The sequence below is a fragment of the Rhinatrema bivittatum genome, chromosome 8 (genome assembly GCF_901001135.1).
Source record: "Rhinatrema bivittatum chromosome 8, aRhiBiv1.1, whole genome shotgun sequence".
NCBI lineage: Eukaryota > Metazoa > Chordata > Amphibia > Gymnophiona > Rhinatrematidae > Rhinatrema > Rhinatrema bivittatum.
The window spans coordinates 154,492,332-154,513,302 of NC_042622.1; the positions used below are offsets into that span (position 1 = coordinate 154,492,332).

General features: G+C 45.2%; 2 protein-coding genes across 3 annotated transcripts in view; both read right to left on the reverse strand.

Moving 5' to 3' along the window:
• Positions 1-1,410, reverse strand: part of DPP3 (dipeptidyl peptidase 3) — a 118,231-nt gene extending 116,821 nt beyond the window's left edge. Inside the window, exon 1 of the mRNA XM_029613091.1 lies at positions 1,275-1,410. The gene's annotated coding sequence lies outside the window, so the exon portion shown is untranslated. The remainder of the gene's footprint in view (positions 1-1,274) is intronic.
• Positions 1,411-3,471: 2,061 nt separating this feature from the next.
• PELI3 (pellino E3 ubiquitin protein ligase family member 3) overlaps positions 3,472-20,971 on the reverse strand; it is a 47,841-nt gene continuing 30,341 nt past the window's right edge. For both annotated transcript variants that reach the window (XM_029613236.1, XM_029613235.1), the window contains exons 5-7: positions 15,050-15,241; positions 4,608-4,796; positions 3,472-4,064 (exon numbers count right to left, since the gene is read on the reverse strand). In XM_029613236.1, coding sequence (XP_029469096.1) covers positions 3,498-4,064; positions 4,608-4,796; positions 15,050-15,241 — 948 coding nt within the window. In that variant the 3' untranslated portion in view covers positions 3,472-3,497. The remainder of the gene's footprint in view (positions 4,065-4,607; positions 4,797-15,049; positions 15,242-20,971) is intronic.

Sequence of the window (20,971 nt, forward strand, 5' to 3'; positions counted from 1 at the left end):
AGGAAAATGATCCTGGAGGTCTTGTGGACAATGTTGCAATCCTCATCATAATATGTGGTGGCAGTCAAAAAATCAAATACTATGTTAGGCATTGTTCTGAAAAGAATGGGGAACAAAACAATCAATATTATATCTCTATAGAGATCTATGGAGCAACCACACTCTGTAGTTTTGATGTGCAATTCTGGTCACCCTATCTCAAAAAAAGACACAGTGGAACTAAAAAGGTACAGAGAAGGGCAAGAAAAATTGAAATGCTCCCTTATGAAGAAAGACAAAAACAGGTGAGGGATCTTCAGCTTGAAGAGACAGATGAGAGGGTATATGACAGAGGTTTATAAAATCATGGGGGGAAAGGGGAAACAGGTAAATAGGGAATAGTTATTTACTTTTGCAGATAGTACAAAGACTAGAAGGAACCCCTTGAAACCAAGGGCGGCAGATTTAAAACGAATTATTCACTCAAGCCACACTCTAGTTGTGGAATTTGCTGCCAAAGGATCTGTTCAATTAGTAACCTAGCATAGCCGAGTTTAAAAGGGGTATGGACAAGTTACAATTTATAAATAATTATTAGCCAGATGGTCTCGGAAAGTCACCAACTTATCCCTGGGAGTGAGCAACAAAAAATGGATCCGCCAGGAATATTCTAGAGATCCGGATTGGCTACTGCCAATCCGGATCTCTAGAACGTTGGCTTTGATGGACATCTGGACTCACCCAGATTGGCACATTTTATGTTTTTATCCGAAAATTCATTGGCATATCGTATGCTCCTTTGAACCCAAACCTCTCCTGTGACCCTACAGCCAGTTGGAATTTTAAGATATCGACAGCGAAAAGGCATAAGACCTAGTATATGCCAGCTTACGTATACTAGGTTTTATGCATATTCATTACGGGATATCTTAAAAAATGGACTGATTAAGGGGTCTCTAAAATAAGTCTGGGAAGCCCCGTCCTAAGCAGGTGCTACTTCCACATCGTTCCACCGAAGCCTCCAGATCGCTAATTATGGGAGGATCCAGTTCAGGATTTCCTCCTATTTGCATGTTGGGACTTGTAGTTCCGTTTCCTCCCTCGAACACCGTAAATTCTGATTTCGCTACAAAGCAACTCTCTTCCCTGCTGGCTTTTGCTGTCCCCCAACTAAAACCAATATCAATACCCCAAGCCTTCCCGTAGCCAAAGAGAAAAATTTTAATTCATTCCTGAAGTCGCCAACGCCCCCTTCCCCACTCCAAATCTCACATGTTCTCCCACCCACTCCTCACCTGCCGCTTCTATCGTTTTCTGTTTCCTGCTTCCTGTCTGACACGCCCACCAGCCAATCGCGGATTCTCGCTGGGAGATTGACGCTCATCCCTCCCAGCAGTCGGAATCGAAATCGCTCGCAAGCACTGCTAATCCTCTTCCGGGGAGGGGGAATCAGTGGGGGTATCCCTTTCTTCAAATTTGGCCAGCCGCGAGGTGTGCCAAAAACTTGGTCCCTCATCTCCCCCGCCCCCCCCCCCCAAAAAAAAAAATAAGGCGAAAACAGGGCAGAGAAATGCAAAGTAGCACAAACCAGACTGAAGGCAGAGGATGTCTGACACTGATTTCAGGCCTGCTTCTATATTGCATTCTAGGATTTATAGTACTGACTTTCATTTCATTGTGCCCTCACACCCCTCCCATGGGACATATAGTTTAGATTTCTCATACGAACATGCGATAATGATGGTGGAGGAATTAGAACCAGTAGTCTTTCAGGCTTAATCTGGGGCAGGTAGCAACATTAGCAAGACCACGGCTATACCTTGGGCTAGCTAGTACGTTTGCTTCCTTACCCTAGAATACCCAACCAGATTGATCCACTCTTGAATTTGTCCTATGGATTTGTAATTCGATTTTTTTTTTTTTTTTTTTTTAGAAAAAACAGCAGTAGGCTGGCTTTCGCTTTGCTCGCTTGTGGCTACATTGATTTATCTAGGAAGGGGAGTGTCTTAATTCTATGGCGATCAGAGCTGCCAAAAGTGACTCAGTTCAAGGAAGAAGATACTTGACCAGTCCTGTTTTAATTTACAACCTGTTATAGTATTGGTAGTCCCTGTTTCTTTACTATTTGAAAGCATCACTGCAGGTAACAGCATAGATCTGGATAGCATTGTCAAACATTCAGCACTAGCCTAATATCTTCCTCCTTAGGTCCCTTGGCAGCTCTGTAACAGAACATTCAAGTAGATGGAGCATACTGGGGCCCACTTCTTAAATAGCTCTTGCCTTTCTCATTCATCTTCGTAGACTTCAAGACACCCTTCTATGCTATAGCTGTGTAAAATTCCACAACTCTTATGCAGGCACGCTGCAGTAGGGTAGGATAGTTATGTGATAGGGCATCAGCTTTCACGTTTTGTTGTGTTTTTTAAAGAAAGAACAAGAATTTTAGAACCTCAAACCCCTAGCCAGTCCAGCGTGCAATATGAGTAACAGCACAGTTTAACTCACCTTTACTACTAACATATTGATAATACAATGTATAGGACCAACTACTATCACCCAGATCTTTCATACTTCTGATTATTTTTGTCTGTAAATTGTGTTTATTAAAAATTTCAAATATCCTCCTGCCTTGTCACTTCTACTGCTATGAATATAACTAAATCAGGATTCCACTGCGCTCATCAGAACTTTCCCTCCCACCCCCATTGAGACATTGCATTGATAAATATAAAATGAATACAGCACCAGCAGATCTTCATAGCTCCATTCAGGTGTTGCATTGAGATGCATAAGACACAGAGGGGCAGATGCAAAAAAAACAAAACAAAAAAACCCGCTGAAAGCGCGCACTGAGTATTTTAATCAGCAAGCACTGCCAGTTTGCTGTCTGTGGCCACCCGCTAGTTAGGAAAACACATGCTGAATTTATCAGCATCTGGTTTCCTAAATCAGTGCACAGCCACAGGTTGGGGAAACTGACGCTTCTTAACTGAGTATCCATTTCACGAACCTGGCGGCCGGGATTATTTTTTAAACTTTTTTTTTTTCTTTTAAACTTTTTTAAAGTTTTCCTTCTCCTATTTCATATGTACAGAAAAGCAGTAGTTTTTGCTTTTCTGTACAACTTGTGTGAGTGCTCAGAAATTAATGCCTGCCTAGAGCATGCGTTAATTTATGAGCGCCAAACTGCATTCGACTGCGGGTTAAAGGGTACACGCGGCTCCGCACACTGTATTGCATCAGCCCCAGAGGGAGATAGAAAATAAAAGTAACAAAACATAGTAGGGCAAATAAGGAAGGAGACCACGCAATAAAAGCATAGAGGAGGCAACACTGCTCAAGAATCTTGAATTTAGCTGATATGGATGGGATGGATAGATGGGGTAAAGGGGAGAAGGAAGCTTTTACCCCACATATTTGTCTCTATAATAAACACAGAACTGCTTCCCTTCTTTTTTCTATTTTTTTTTTATTCTTTGCATCCATTTCTTTTTTTTTTTTTTTTTTAATGTCTTTCAGTCAACAGGCCCCTGAAAGATGAGTTTGATCTGTTCATGGCCCCCTGTCAGCCATGTCCCACAAAAGGGACAAGCGGCATGGAAGGCATGGGTCCCGTGGGGCAGCAGAATCTGTGACCAGTACCTCACAGTCCTCTCTGAGCAAACGTGGCCGCAGGGACAGAAGGCATGAGTGGGTCGCCCCGCATCCAGATACAAGCCAGCCTCGCATCCCAGCCAGAGTGGTACATAGGGCCCCACACGCCGGCACATGGGGCACTCCCGCTCTACGCCCCCCTTCTCCTTGCGAAAGCCCCAGTCATGGTAGCCATGGACATGGCCGCAATTGGAGTAGACCCAGGGCTGCTTCTTCTCAACCACCTCCCGCTGGGCCAGGCTGGGGAAGGCCAGAGTGTTGAAGCCCACAGGGCACTGGGGACGAGCTGCATTGATCTCCTGCCGCAGTGCCTCCAGCTGTTTCAGTGTTGGGGTGCGCCGCAGGCCCTCTGTGGTCCGCCACAAGAGGGTGGCACCGCACAGGTCAATAAGTGAGCCATCCTGCAGAACATTAGTCTCATTCTCAACCTGCAAAGAGACAGAAAGGCACATGAGAAGCAGTGGAATCTCTCTTCTCTGCAGTCACAATGCCAGACCTAATGGTGAACAGAAGAACTGTGGCTGAGGAAAGATTTCACATCTGTTTGCCACCAGGCAGGCTCAGCTGTTACCTAAAGTCATCAGAAGGTTTATAAGAGTGTACCCTGCACCTTATACCATACCTTGCCTCCCCATTCCCACTCCTCAGTTTCTTTTTTTTTGGACTTTTGTGAAAGGAGCAGATGAAATGTCTACTGCTAGGGAATTCTGGGATGTCTTCTTCAATGCTCGCTCTCTGTCCAAAAGCATAATACTGCCCCCTTCCTCTCCCCCCCCCCAACCCAGAGGAAAAGCTCTGGCTCTACGACATCAAGGACTGAGCTAAGCTTGTCCTGGTTTTGACCCCCCATTGCATCTATGGGATTCTAAGACAGGCAGATTAATACTACACAAAGACAGGGTTGAACTCTATCTAAATTTCCCAGAGTGGAGAATGAAGCCAGTGTAAGGGAGTGGAACCTTCCCACCTACCAGCTTGCCCCGCTGTTGTGCTGAGCGGGACTCCCGCAGTGCATACACATTGCCACAGACTGAGATCTCCCGCCATACTCCTGGGGATGAGTCTTCAGAGAACCCTCCTGTGGGGTGCATGACCAAGACTCCATTGGTGGTCAGCCCATCCATCAGTCCATCCGGAGTCCGCCACTTAGCTGCCCGCTCCTGGAAAGCAAAGGTAAGAGTCACCATATGCAGGGGAAACACTAGATATTCAGGGATAGGTGTAGACAGTGAAGCATTCACAAACGGATGATCCCTGCTGAAAGAGAGATAGGGAGGAGTAATGAAGAAGTGAGGATCCTTGATAAGAACTGGGTGGACAGGAGTAAGGTCCTGTCCACCCAGGACTGGACCTTACTCCTGTCCTGGGGCAGGACAGCAGGAGCAGCAGCTTTAACCCCTCAGCTGCCCATAGGCATTTGCACAGTTTTCTGCCCCCTCCAATATCTAGGCTTGGGGGGAGCAGTATGGTCTCTCTCCAAAGTTGTGGCTGATATAAGGTGGGGTCTCTAGCAATGACGCATAAAGGAGAAATTTAGGCTTATCTGATAATTTCCTCTCTGAATACTGCTACACTAGTCTAGAAGTATGAGTTTTCTTCCCCTACCAGCAGATGGAGACAGAGGACACATCTTTTTCCAGGACATCACTGGTACTTACGATGGTGCAGCTCCAGCAAAAAGCCAGTATTATAATCAAAGTTATGGAAATAAAAACAAATTCAAATTCTTAAATAATATGTACATAATTTAAAACACTTGGAAGGATCATTTCTTTAGAAGATCCTCTTTCAAAACCTTTCTAGGTTAAATGAAGCAGTAAAAGGAAAAGCTAAAAGTAACCTCAATTTGTGTAAACTGAGGTACATTGCTTCAAAGACTGCGCAGGCCCAATTTTCTGGGAGGGTCTTGTGCTGGTGTAGCAAGATTCAAGAAAAGGAAATTGTCAGGCAAGGCTAAAAGTTTCTCTTTCTTTTTCATCCTGCTACACCAAACTAGACATATGGGAAGTCTCCAAGCCCAATTAATTAATTTCAGAGAGGGGAAGTTAGGACTTCCCTGAGAATCCCAGCTCCAAAAGCAGCATTCTCCTTTACATGAACATCCAGACTAAAATGTTTAGTGAGAGAATGAAAGGAAGACCAAGTGACTGCCTTATAAATATCCTCTAGGGAAAGATCGGCAGTACCACCCAAGAATAAATTTGAGCTTTCGCCGAGTTTCCCTGAAGGACCTCTAGAAGCTGCTGAGCTTTCAGTAAATAAGCTGAATCAATTGCTTTTTTTTTTCCTTTAAGGACTTTGGAAGGTTCGTTGCCTTTACAAAGCTCTAAAATTAATCAAATTTCCGAAGAAAGGCTTAAGAATCCAACGGGTATCTACGTACTGAAGTGACACTCCCCTCTCGTGATAGCCAGTAGTGATGGTGTCTGATTTAAGTCGGATCAGATAAAAAGGGCTGATCTACAAGACAGTGAAAAGGATTAGAAGACCAGAAAAGGATTTCTGCAAGACAAGGTGTAATTCAGAAATGCCTCTAGCTGAACAAAAAAAACACCAAAAAAATCATCTTCAGCGATAAAAAAACAAAACAAAAACAAAAAAACTTACAGAAAAACATTAAGAGGCTTGTATGGTGAGTCCCCTAAAGTTCTAGGATCCAATTTAAGATCCCACCCTAGGATTCAAGGATCTAAAGGGTCAAAGATGTTAAACCCCTTGGAGGAAATAGACAAAACATCTTGGTGAAAAACCAATGAAATCCTCCTCTACAAGTGATTATGGTTATTGATGTTTGGGTGGATCCTTTGACACTGTGGCAGCTAACCACGCCCATGGGGGGCAGTCCCATGAGGGACCACAGTGTCAGGCTAGACTCTGGACACACAAACACAGATCAGAATCTTTTATTAAACAGTTTTGGAAACCAGCAGAGGTGGCAGTAGTGAGTAGTGGATGTTGAGCCCGGCTGGGCAGGTCTCCCCCAGAACGCTGGAACAGCGAATCCTCTGCTAGGCTGTGCTGTAGTGGAAAGAGACAGAGTTATGAGTACACAATAAGAAGCATTCAGAGTCCCAGGTAGAATTAGGAGAAGCTCCGAGACAGGGAGAGCAGGCCCTCGAGGAGCGAGTACCTGATCCCTTAGAGCAGAGAGACTCAGTAGTATTGTACTCACGTAGCAGTACCAGAGATTCCACTAGACAAGAGATCTGGCACTGGAACAGAGGGCAGGCCCTCGAGGAGCGAGTACCTGGTTCCAGTGAAGCAGTACTGTGGAAAAGATGGTAGTTGTACTCACAGATGGAAACTGTTAGTGAAGTCTTCCAAGGTTTGAAGATGCAGGCAGTGACTCAAGGAACATGAGCCCTCGAGGAGCGCGTACCGGTTTCCTGATAGCACCTGAAAGAAGCAGAAGAGGCCCCCAAGGAGCGGGTACCCCATTAACAACCCCGAAGGGTGTAAGAGTTCCAGATAACGCTGGAGTGGCAGAGCAGCTTCGGTACGGAGAGCGAATCCCATCCGTAGAGTTTCCGTTGCTAACTCGATGAGCTAGCAAATACTGTAGGCTTAAATATCCGGGCAGCGTGACGTCATATCAGGGGCATGCCCCTGCGGTTCGCACCAACGCGGAAATTTATTATTTATTTATTTATTTGTTTGTTTTTATATACCGACATTCGATTGAAATATCACATCGGTTTACATGTTTATTTGCTTTGTTCTCCTGTTAGAAATTGTTTAACCTATCCTTTCCTCTAACTACCAAGTTCCACATTCCCTGTTATAATGTAATTTCCTGCTTCTATTGTTAACTGGTTTTTTCCCCCTAGTTCATTGTAAACCGGTACGATAAGACCTGGTCTTGAGCATCGGTATATTAAAAGAATTTAAATAAATAAAAATAAATAAATAAATGTAACTGAACATAAATAAGGCAGAAGCTGCTTATTTTACATTGTAACATTGTAACTTAAATAATAATTTAGAAAGATAGATTTACATAGCAACTTAGAAGGTTAATTAACATAGTAACTTTGAGAAATAACATTTAACATGTGACTTGGAGGAGATAGAGGAGGGCTGGGGTAGCAGAGGATTAGATATGTAGAGTTATTTTAAAAAGAGAACCACAGGGTGGTTGATGGCGGACTGGGGAAGATTCATTTCAGAGCAGGGGAGGGGGCTACGTTTCTGGCGGGAAGGCTTTTAGGAAGAGCCAGGTTTTGAGGTGTTTTTTGAAGATTTGAGTAGAAGGTTCATTTCTAAGGAGGGGCGGGAGGGAGTTCCATAGCATGGGGTCGACTACAGATATGGCTCGTTTTCGGGTAGAGGTGAGGTGCGCTGTTTTGGAGTTGGGGACGGTGAGGAGCCCAGAATCCAAAGATCTGAGGTTTCTGTGTGGGGTGTATGGGAGTATGGCAGAGTTTAACCAGTTCATCTTATTGTTTATTTTTTTATGGATTCTATATTGGATTCTTTGGCTGATTGGTAGCCAATGTAGTCGCATTTTTTGATGTTTGTGATGGATCTAGCGGCGGCGTTTTGTAGTACCTGAAGAGGTCTGATGGTGGTTTCGGGGAGGCCAAGGAGTATAGTATTGCAGTAGTCGAGTTTGGAAAAGATTATTGTTTGGAGGACTGTTTGATAGTCTTGGACATGAATAAGGGGTTTGAGTTTTTTCAGGGTTTGTAGTTTAAAGAATACGTCCTTGATCATGTTGGAGATGTGATGTTTGAAGTTGAGTTCGTTGTCAATAGTCACTCCAAGGCTTTTTGTAGTATGTGTAAGTTGAGACCCCATGTGTTTAGGGGTATAGTTGTTGGGGAGGGGTGAGGAGTGGTTGTTAGATATATGTAGGATGTCTGTCTTGTTTTGGTTGAGGCAGAGTGATAGTTGTGAGAGAAGTTGAGTTATTTTCATGCTGAGTTGGTTCCAGATGGTTTTGTTTATGGGGAGTAAAATTTGTATGTCATCGGCGTATATAAAGTATGTGAGGTCTGATTCTGAGAGGAATTTGCAAAGTGGGAGGAGGTATATGTTAAATAAGGTGGAGGCCAGGGATGATCCCTGTAGGATGCCATGTGTAAGGGGTATCTGGGATGATTCTGAAGTATTTATCTTTATGTTGAATGTTCTGTTTGTGAGATATGATTCAAACCATTTGATTGTAGTGTCTCGCAGTCCAATTTCTTTGAGTCTGATTAGAAGTGTTTTGTGATTGATGATGTCGAAGGCAGTGGATATGTCGAGGAGTATCAAGAGGTAGGACTGGCCATGGTCAAGACCTCTAAGGATGGTGTCAGAGAGGGTGAGAAGGAGAGTTTCAGTGCTGAATAGTTTCCTGAAACCATGTTGTGCAGGTAGTAGGATGTTTTGGTTTTCAAGGTGATCCGTGAGTTGATTGTTGACTGTTTTTTCGAGGATCTTGGCTATGAAAGGGAGGTTGGAGACTGGTCTGTAGTTTGCTGGATCAGATTTGTCGAGGTGAGGTTTTTTTGAGAATGGGTTTGACTACTGCATTTTTGAGTTTGTCGGGGAAGATTCCTTGCTCGAGTGATAGGTTGATGATATCTGTTATGGGTTTGGATATGAGCTTGATGACAAGTTTTAAGGTTTTGATCGGAATGGGGTCTAGTGGATGGGAGGCGGGTTTAGTCTTTTGAATGATGGTTTCAATTTCTGTGGATGCGACGGGTTCAAATTGTGACCACGTGTTGCTGTGTGAGGGTAGTTCTGGTATGTCATGGTTGACTGGGGGGATCTTGGCGATGATGTTGGTGACTGTCTCTGAAGACGTGTGCTAGGTTTTCGATGGAGATGGTGGGGATGTCGTGGGTTGTATCATTCTGGTTTGGGTTGGTTAGGTCTGTGACGTAGGAGAAAAGTGTCCTAGGGTTGAGTTGATATTCGTGGATCTTTTTTGTATAGAAGTTTCATTTTGCTGTGTTAAGCTCTGTTGAGTAAATGTGAAGTAATGTTCTGTATTTGTCTTTCAGTTCTGGTGTTGGGGTTCTTCTCCATTTTTTTTCTGTTTGTCTCAGGGTTCGCTTTGTGCTTTTTAGTTTGGGGGTGTACCATGGGGTTTTGTGCTTTGTTGAGGTTTTGATTATTTTTCTTATGGTGGGGCATTTTGACTTGGCTATATCAGAGTTGATGGATATCCAAGGGTTGGTGGCAGAGTTGGCGTCATTCTTGTTGAGGGTCTTTAATGCTTCGGGTGGTAGATCAGCGAGGTCGTCGCTGGAGCAGGGTTTGATGAATTTGATGGTGTGATTGTCTGGCTTCATGAGGGGGAGTTGAAGTTGGAACTTGGTTTGGATGAGGTTGTGGTCGGACCAAGATATTGCGGTGGTCGTGGGTGGAAATAAAGATGAGGGCGGTGTGCGTGCGCGTGCCCTAAGGTACCTTGGAGGAGCGTGGCGGGAAGCAGCACCAAAGCCAGTCCGGGGATACCGGAGAGGACGGCAAACAGACGCCGCGGCAGCCAGTAGTCCGAGGTGAGCGGGAGGAGCCGCAAGTAGTGAGAGGTAGGCGGGGCAAAGCCGTCGAAGACCGACGGTCACAACAAAGTGGAATTATCTGTTACTTGAAACTGAATGCAACCCGCCATGAAAGAAGGCCAGAACACAAAGTATCTGATCACAATAAAGACTACTCTTTGTTGAATGCTTCAGACAGATACTAGACTCAAACAAACATTCTTCCAGGCCTTCAACAGGATAGATGTCACCTAGAGGAAATAATCCCTTATTATGTAATCGTGACCTTTGAAGAACCAGGTCATAAGATAAATGGAGCTGGGCCCTCCATGAGAATCAGACCCTGATTTAGGAGATCTTGATCCTCTAGTGAGTGTGAACGGCAACTTGTACCTTTAAGGTTGTAAGAATTCAGCTGCCTTCCCAGATTCCTCTGCTTTGTTCACTCACAGCATGGCAGGGAGCTGCCATTTCAAGCTCTGAGGCATATATTACTAGGACTGGCGAAGGGAAGTATAGGGCGTGCATGCGCATCTGTGTGCGCAATTCTTCGCACTCTGGCGGTAAAGTCGGGTAGTCGCCCCGATGATGTCACACGCTCAAGACTACTTAGCCTGCCTGGACCTGGACTCCTTGCCTTAGCAACAGGTGCCCCTGCCTTGCTCGCTGTGTGCCTGGTTCTAGACACTGCCTCTGCCTACTTGCTGCCCGCCTCAACCTTGGACGGTTCTGGATTCTGCCTGCTTGCTGCCCACCTTGGCCTTGGATCATTCTGGATTCCACCAGCTTGCTGCCTGCCTCAACCCCGGACTGTGTTGGATCTCGCCTGCTGCCTGTCCGGACCCTGGATCTTTGGAACAGGCAACAAGCAGCAGAGTCCAACAGAAGATACAGGGTCCAGACAGGCGGCAGGCGAGATCCAACACAGTCCGGGGTTGAGGCGGGCAGCAAGCAGGCAGAATTCAGTACATGGACCTGGAGTCTCTCTGCCCATGGTCAAGGTAGACCCTAGGGTCTTCCCATGTGGCCCTTTGGCTACCGTACCACACAGGGGTCCACACCACCTATAGTCAGTCCAAAAGGGCTTATGGAGTGGCCCTTGACATCAGAAAGGGCTGCTCTCCTAACAAAGGTATTAAGTGCCAAACTAATAGTCTCTCCTTCCTGCAAAAAAAATCCAGGATCATCGGAACTGAAGTCCAATCCAGAATAGTGATGTTCTGAGCACCAATCCTCAAAACATTCTCCAGCCTCTCATATACTCTAAGCCAAGAAAGTGGTCATCACAGCTGAAGAATATCCTCTCTTAACTAAACTAGCCCTCTTAAGGGCCAAGACAAACATATCTTTTCAGGTTGGCATTTGAATAAGTGGTCTATCCTGGAAATTTCTGTTCTCTCCTGGACTGTTAAGGGCACTGTTTTATTTTGTTTTGAATCAGGATAGCCCTTTTTAATGCCGAAAGCAGCTGATTGCTGTGTGTTGTGAAGGGTGATAGGCAGAGCAAGAGATGGTTTTGTTCATTCGTTTCTTTGTTTCTATTGGTTTTAGATGTTGTATGAAGCAGTTACTATGTATTTTTTTTGTTCACCGCCTAGGGCACTCGCACTGGCAGCATACATAGGCAATAAATAAAAAAATTAATCAGGATCTTTGGTAGTAATTCCTTGTGTGTCACGACACCCAGATGACCCGCAATCTTTTGAAGAACTCTGTCCACTATAGGCCAAGGAGGAAACAGGATCCCTCCTGTGGGACAAACCTGAACCAAGGTGTCAATTCCAGAGGAAAGAGGGTCCCTCTTCTTTCTGAAAAACTTGCGAATCTTTGCAACTTTGCCAAAAGATCCAACACCAGAAATCCACACCTGGCAATAATCTGATCGAAAGCCGCTTGAGACAGAGATCATTCTCCTAGATCAAAACATTGTGGACTGAGGTAATCTGCTTAAATATTGTCAGCTCATGCTTTTTGAGGTGGTTTCTAGACCTACAACCTCTCTCTTTCAGGTCGGAAAACTGACCAGGATGGGAGAAGGCCAGTGCAGAGTTCCTATCTCATTCCTATCTCAAGGGGAAAGGGCCAGAGAGGCAAGTACTCCCCCATGAAACGTGGAACTGAGGGGGAGGATATGTGAGGGGAAGGAAAGGCACCCTCGCCTATGAAAAAAAACCAAACTCAAGGAAATAGGCGCGTCTATTTAAAAACAAAACAAACTTGCTGACTCACTAGGCAGGCCTTCTTTCCTGCAGGTTAAAACAAGCTGGATGACTAGCAGGTGAAGAAAAGAAGCCTAGTACTCCTGAAGCAAATGCTAAGAAACCAGCAAGGTCCTTGCTACACCCAAGCCATGAGGAAGAAAGCCTGGTTGAGAAAAAGGAATCCTACCCAAGGAACCTGACCCGAGTAATCTCCAGAAAGGTAGGAAAAACTGCAGTCTGAAGGCAGTCAGCAGCTGGAACTGAGTCAAGGATTCGTGCTTCTGGAAAAGTGTCAGAGAGGGAGAACCTGCTTCAATAAACATAAAGTGACGTCTGCCTCCCCAGAGAGTTATTGTTAAAAGAAGCAAACTCTTAGCTTTGAGAGGTGAAATGAAAGAAATGAGGAAAACTAGGCCTGAATTTCCACCTTCAACAGGACCAGTGGTTCTCTTAGTTACCGAGCAAACTAAGGCATTAAAATCTGGAAAAAAGAAACTTCTCCTTAACCAGAGGATCCAAAGGATATAGCTTGGCTAGCGAGTGGCCACCCTTAAAATTAGCCTCAGGAGCCATCTACTCCAAATCAATTACAATCTTGTGCTTCTTGACAAAGAGAGAGGAGAGTTCATCATGCTGACCATAGTTGAATCTTCCTTGAAAGAGGGAAGTTCTCTTCTTTCTTATCTCCGCAATATGTAACATACACAGAGACCGAGAAATCAAACGTTGCCAATTCCTCTTTATAAAAGAGACTCAGCACGGAGGCATCATCTTCACTTTCAGGGGGACCTTCCCTCTCTTCCAAGCAACCTATTAATGCCGTCAAGGGAGTCCCCTGATGCAGACAAATCATCTTCTTCCAGTCTCCTTTCCTCTCGTTCCCCCATCCTTTTTCTGCCCCCAGAGGCGGAAGAGCCCAAGGGCAAAGGAGAAGTGGAGGCTGCCCCATACATAGCCTGCAAGCCCTTAAAGAACACCTGGGAAATAAAAGCTCAGGGCAAAGAAGAAATCTCCACCGCAGGAGAAGCAGGAACAGCTGCACCAGGAATGGCTGCTGCTCTAGGGGCCACTGCACTCACAGCAGGACATACAGGGCTAAGGGCCACAATCCTCTTTCGCCGTAACATGGCCGCCGGCGCTTCTGAAATCCTGCAGGTAACTTCTGATTTACAGAGCTACCAACTCCACAACCCCCACATAAAATCGCGGCTGCAGAGCTCCCCCTGAGCCGCAGCACGCTCCTTGCAGAATTTGGAAGCACTTCCTGCCTGTCTCTTCCTAAGATTACAGGCTATGCCCGGCATGGTCTTTCTCCCAGGCTCAGCCGCTGGCTCATCTTACTCATGCTACATGAGGAAACACGCGGTCCCAACAGAAAAATGCCAATTTCAGGAACTCATAGAAATTGCAGCTTAGACAGGCTCCCTAAAGCTCAAACAAGCTGCTGTCCTGCTGCTGAAGTCTAACACCACTGAAGCAACACAGGCCAATCTTCCTTTTTAAATCGCTGGGCTGCCTAACCAGCATAAAGATTTAAAGGCACAATTCCATATACTATAGGACAGCCTAGAAAGAGGAGGCTCAACCCAGGAAGAAATAAGGAGGGGAAGGGGAGGTGTGAAAAATAGAGAGATCCCATCCAAAAGCCCCCCTGGTCCTGAATTGCTCAACAGTGGAGATGCAGTGCAAGGCTTTCATCTCTGAAGCATTTTTTAATTTTTTTTTTTAAATCTATACCAAGGACCCCACTCAACTGAGGGAGTGGTAGTCTCTCAACCAGAGAGCTCCTCCAGTCTTTGCTTTTCAGCCTACTAGGCTGCAGTCCAAAGCACAGCATGCTTACCTACCATCTGCTAGTGACAGAATACTGGCAGGTTGGTGGTAGTACATATGCATATAAGGAGTGACATCATTGAGTCTGTTGATCTTTTTCTCCATCTGATGGTCGGTGAGCATATAATGCACTGGTCTGACTGGATGAAGAGAAAACTGGCTTTCTGCTGGAGCTGCATCATAGTAACTACCAATGATGATGTCACGGAAAAAGGTGTGTCCTCTGTTTCCATCTGCTAATAAAGGGAGGAAACCCATGCATCTGTACTGGTGTAGAAGGATGAAACGGAATGAAGCTTTTTTGTGTGTTTTCCTATTTATATTTTGTTTTTGTACACTGCTGAGAATGAGTTACAAATTATTTTAACTAAACAAAAAATCAGCCAGCCATTCCTATATAACAGGAGAAGGCAACTCTGGTCCTCGAGTGCCACAAACAGGTCTGATTTTCAGAATATTCACAATGAAAATGCATGATATATATTTGCATGCAAGGTCTCCATTGTATGCAGATATTATATCATGTATATTCATTGTGGGTATCCTGAAAACCAGACCTGTTTATGGCATTCGAGGACCAGAGTTTCCTACCCCTGCTATATAATAATATGTATTTCTGGTGGCATAGTAGCTGCCAGTTGCATAATCTGCCTATCTGTAAGTCCATCCCTGCTTGTGGGAAGAAGGATCCCTGATGAGAGCTGGTTGGACAAGAGTAAGGAGAGATGTCTTACAGACAGCAGAAGGTTCCTGATGAGAGTCAGATAAGGGAGCAAAACAGACATTTTTTATTTGGTTACGGCTTACCCAAGACAGATTTGTATCTCTGCCTCCTCCGTGACACCACAGTCCCAGCTATGTCATCACAGCAGGTGACTGTAGTGGCCAAATGCCCTCACTCACCCCAAGAAAGATGTTGCGAGAAGAGTCAAAGCCTGCTGCATAGATCCTGGCGGTATAGGGTGGACTGCGCTGGCAGATGACTCTGCAGGCATAGCGAGAGATGGTGCTTTGTGCGGACCCGCCGCTGCCTCCACCACTAGGTGCCGTGTCTGTCACCACAAAGTCGATCATGCTCTCCGTCGACCGCCCAATCTTGCCAGAAATGAGAAGGGGAGTATGTCATGGATTACAGCTTTACTTTAAACCCCTCTTTACATCGACTCACCCGTTACACCGCTTCTCTGGTACCACTTTGGGTCTTGCCCCTTATTCTCCTCCCTCTTCAGAACTAGTTCACTTTATTCACTATATATTGCTATGCTATTTGGAGTAATAGGCATACCCTAGGGGATGAGGAGAGCAAGGGAAGCAGAGGAAACAGTTAACTTAGTAATGAGATGGCTAAATAATTTTTAAGTGATTACACATTAATAGCAAAGAATTAAACAATAGCTCAATCTACTAGTAATTCATGTATTTAAAAAGGGTTTATATACTGCTTTTACAACTAAAAAGTCAGGCAAAATGGTTTACAAATAAATATACATAATAAAAGTCACGTAAAAACAAACAATAAACAGGTATCAATAAACAACCATAGGAAGGTGAGGGATAAGGAGAGATAAGCAGCATGGAATCTATCAACCTTTTGGGATCCTACCAGGTACTTGTAACCTGGATTGGCCACTGTTAGAAACAGGATAATGGGCTTGATGGACCTTTGGTCTGATTCAGTATGACATCTTAGGTTCTTGTGTCCATACTTAAAAATGAACTAATATAATGCTATTTATCAATTAAATGTGCTAATAGAAAACTATATCTATGATACAACTCAATATGATAAGGGAAAATTGGTTCTTACATTCTAATTTTCTTTCTTTGAGTCCTATCAGACTACTACAAATGGATGGGTTTTTCTCTCCTACCAGCAGATGGAGACAGAAACAAAAGGTTTACTGTATTCTTGGTACTTAAGTTACTGTGCCACAAGCAGTCTCTCAGTAAACCTGTAACAAAGGTAAATTAACCTCTTTTGAATTGTTGCGACCACTGAATAAAACAAAACGATGGTGTGACCTCCAAAATTCATTAGCAACCTTCAAATATTTCAGAAGAGCCCTACTTATATCCAAAGCATGCAGCTCCTGAAATTGCTCGGTAGCAGGAGCCTGATCTCCTCAATGCAGGCTATTCTATCAATCGAGTTAGATGAAAGGAAGAAACCACATTTGGTAAAAAGGATGGAAATGAATGAAAAGAAACCCCAGACTGCGAAAACTGCAGGAAATGATCTCTGCACGACAAAGCCTGCAACTCAGAAATATGACTCAGCCACCAAGAACATCTCTTTCAGATTTAGATCCTTCAAGGACGCTCTCCTAAAGGCTCAAAAGGAGGCTTGCAGGAGGCTTTCAAGACTAAATTAAAATTCCATTGCAGAACCAGGAGGTCACAAATGCTTTACTCCTTTAAGACCCTCATCACATTCGCAACAGGACAATGCCATCTTTTGTACCTTAACAGAATTCAAGGTTAAACCCTCCTGCAAGAAGGAGAGGATCACAGGAATCAAAGCCTAAAGTGGAGACAACCCTCACTCCTAACACCAGTTCTCAAACACCTTCCAGATTTGAACATATGCCAAGGAAATCTTCACGCTTGAAGCAAGGTCTGAATCACCTCCAAACATCCTTTAACTCTCAACCATCTCCTGTCAAGAGCCAAGCCATGAGACAAAAATCGATCTTCCTGTTACTAGAAGGTCGGACTTTGATACAGAAGACCGAGAACATAACTGAGCTGCAGAGGTCCTTCTACGCTGAGACTTATCAAATCTATAAACCACAGTTGTCTGGCCACTCGAATCACTAGGCCTTGAAGCCCATGTGCCTTACACCCACTTCCTATCAGTGACCAAGATGGAAACAAAGAAGTAATTTTTAGGACCTTCATCCAAGTGGCCAAGGTGTCTCAAGTATGCAAATCACTATGTACCTAAATATCATTATGGCACTAAATAAATAAATACATAAATAATCTATTATCAGTCCTTCTCTATCCATTTTTTATGCATCTAAAACAGTATCACGGTCAACTATAAAGGCATTTTAAAAGGAAGAACACTTATCTTTCAAAACACAGGAGGTCCCAGTTCTTTGTTACACAGCAATCATCCCACACACAGACTGCATTTTGGAAATTATCCTGCATCAAGAGAAATGCTTCCTGCTCACAGCATTCATGTGGGGTTTCAGTGTGTGGGGTGGTAATTTAGATTTTTACAAAGATTTCAAGCAGAAGGGGTACAACGATTAGATTCGCAATTTTGCTTTGGAATTTTAAACAATTATGAACACCTAAAGAACATCTTGAGGCCACATCTGAGACAAGGCATCCAGGCCCTCTGACCCTGTGTCATCTCCAATTGAAGAACCTCAATGCCTTGGCATTCAGTCTTATCACCATCAAATCCAACAGAGGTTTCCCCTATTTGTAGCCTGTGCCTGTTCAAACAAATCTGCCTGCACATTCTCCAGCACAGCGATGTGAAGCCAAAAGAGCTCTTAAATGCTGCCCCACCTAACGGATTAACATTCCCACTTCCAAGGAAACTCTTGGGCTTTTGATTCTTCCTTGCTTATTTACATGTGCCATTGCTGTCACATTGACCAACAGCACTCTCACGGACTCACCTCTGACCAAAAGGACAGCAAGGCTCTCCTGATCACCTTTGTCGCTGCCCCTCGACAGAGGGCTCCCCAGCCACTCAAGACTGGCATCTGTGGTTACTGTTACACTATCTGGAATCTCCAATTCCACGCTTTAGATAAAATGTCTTGCGAAAGCCACCAGGAAAGACTCACCCTGGCCTCCCTCTGAAATCCTGTGACTGAGGATATCACCTCAAGAGAAGAGCCTTCTGCAATGGTCTCCTATGAGCAGCCAGCCAAGGAACCAGATCTAGAGAGGATGCAACAGATCCCAGCATGGCATTTCTTATGTTCTTAACTCTCTTTATATGGGTCTTCCAACTAAATTCTCTCCATGCAATGCAGACTGTTTAGAATTCTGCCACTCCATCACTAACTGGTGCTAGGATGAGCAACCAGTACTTCTATCCTGTCATACTTGCACTGGTTGTCAATCCAGTGGCAAATTCAATTCAAAATATTGACACATATATAAAGTTACTCCACAATGAGTCTATACCATGGTTTAATGCAGTATTACACACTTAAGCCCATGAACACACTGAGGTCATATCATAGAAGCTTGCTGGAGACTCCTTCTCCAAAACTGGCGCACTTGGATGCAGCAAGGAAAGGGCTTTTTCAGTGGCTGGTCCAAGTCTCTGGAACATGCTCCCTGAGCATTTGTGGTCTGCAACTTGTTTAGAATCTTTTGAGAAAGCCCTAAAGTCCTATTTATATACTTAGGGGCGGATTTTCAGAGCCCTGCTCGCGTAAATCCGCCCAAAACCGGGCGGATTTACGCGAGCAGGGCCCTGCGCGCCGGGAAGCCTATTTTACATAGGCCTCCCGGCGCGCGCAGAGCCCCGGGACTCGCGTAAGTCCCGGGGTTCTCCGAGGGGGGCGTGTCGGGGGCGGGCCCGGTCGTCGCGGCGTTTCGGGGGCGTGTCGGCAGCGTTTTGGGGGCGGGTATGGGGCGTGGCTATGGCCCGGGGCGGTCCGGGGGCGTGGCCGCGCCCTCCGTACCCGCCCCCAGGTCGCGGCCCGGCACGCAGGAGGCCCGCTGGCGCGCGGGGATTTACGCCTCCCTCCGGGAGGCGTAAATCCCCCGACAAAGGTAAGGGGGGGGTTTAGATAGGGCCGGGCGGGTGGGTTAGGTAGGGGAAGGGAGGGGAAGGTGAGGGGAGGGCAAAGGAAAGTTCCCTCCGAGGCCGCTCCGATTTCGGAGCGGCCTTGGAGGGAACGGGGGTAGGCTGCGTGGCTTGGCGCGCGCCGGCTATACAAAATCCATAGCCTTGCGCGCGCCGATCCAGGTTTTTAGCAGATACGCGCGGCTCCGCGCGTATCTACTAAAATCCAGCGTACTTTTGTTTGCGCCTGGAGCGCAAACAAAAGTAGGCTATTCGCGCGCCTTTTAAAATCCGCCCCTTAGGGTTTTTGTGATGAAGTAACCAACTGAAGTACAATGTGAATAGACAATATAAGAGCAGGCTTTTTATCTGTCTGATTAATTGTATTTTATTAACTTTATAAAAAAGTGGGGGGTTTTTTATTGTTAGGTATATTATTTTTCTTTGTATGTTCCTTCTGTAATCCACCTCGAACATACTATGAATGAGTGCAGAAAATAAATTCTCTTAAATGAATAAATCAATAAATTCTTAAGAGCCACATAGCCTTCTACCAGGATTGTGGTCTTCTTAATGACTTCCAAAACAAAGACATCCACCTTGGGTATCAATAGATCCAAGGCTTCTTTCGGAAGGGGATACAACTTTGTCATGGCTCTGTCTTCTTTCAAACCAACTTCTGAGTATCCCACTCCACAAAGACTAAAGCTTTGACAGACATATGAAATGGGAAACCCTTAGCAGGATCCCTAAAACCTTCTAAAACAGGATCATCCCCTTCCTGCCCCAGCTCAGCTCTGCTTTCCTTAATCCCTAGCTCCACCACAGCCTGAATTATTATGGTAGCCAATTTGTCTCTCTTAAAGAGATGGACCACCTTCAGATGATCCCCTCAGTCACAGGGATTTTACCCTCCTTTAGAGTATCCTTATTCTGTCACAATCCCCAGGAAGTTCCTCAGAAGGTTCCTCCTGAAACTCTTCATTCAAAGTCAGGATCGGCCTCTCGTCTTCTCCTCTTGGGATGGGAAAGAACCACAGGACCCCCAGAGAAATCCCCCTTCAGGAAAGAATGGTTGGAAGCAGCACCTTTAATAAAAATGCCTTGTGCATAAGCACTGCAAATTCAGGAGAAAAGGACTCCACAGAATCCCTCACCCACAAAATCTTGCAAAACAGAGGCTTCCCCTGCTTCTCGCACCGAGCACTTGCTCCCCCAACCACAGGAGCTAGAATTGGTGGGTCTGGTAAGGTCTCTCCAGAGCCTCCCTGAATTGCAGGAGAAGCAGCTAAAATGGCTACTGTTCCTACTATGAGTCCCCCCCATCCCCCCCCCCCAACAGAACCTAAATCTGTACCCAGCCACTGCTTCTTCATGGAAGCTCTTTTGCCTTCATGAGTAAAGAAAAAAAAAAAAGAAAGTCCCCTGAACAGCCTTCCCCACCGCCCACACATGCTCTGCACAATCTAGAGGGAAGAACTTTAGAATGGCAGTCCCCACATGCTGAATACTGCTTCTCACACTCCATGGGAGAGGCCATACTGCAAACATCACGCGGCAAAAAGGTTTGCTTACCGTAATCAGTGTTTTCCATAGACAGTAGGATGAATTAGCCATGATTTGTTGGTGAGGTCACCCAGCGGCACCTGACTTGTCTCTCCAAGCTAGTAGAGCTTTGAGATCTACTGAGCACATGCAGGAGTTCTCACACAGGTGTCGCCTCAGGCATCCCCTCAGTCCATGTCAAAGCTAAGCAGTGGAATGGCTGACTCTCCAGGGAAGAGGGCAGGCAGCTCAATGCTAATTCACCCTGCTTTCTATGGAAAACACCATTTATGATAAGAAAGCTTGCTTTTTCCATTGATAAGCAGGCTGAATTAGCCAAGATTTTAGGCGAGTCCCGAGCTGAGGGATAAAGCAGAGTATTTACTGTGTAAGCAACCAGGCCTCTACTGTGGAGAGTAGACAATCACAATGCTATATGATGCAGTTCTGCCCGATCTATTGCACTGTTTGAGGATGCAAAGCTGTTTAAATAGTAGTGAGAGAGACCACATGGC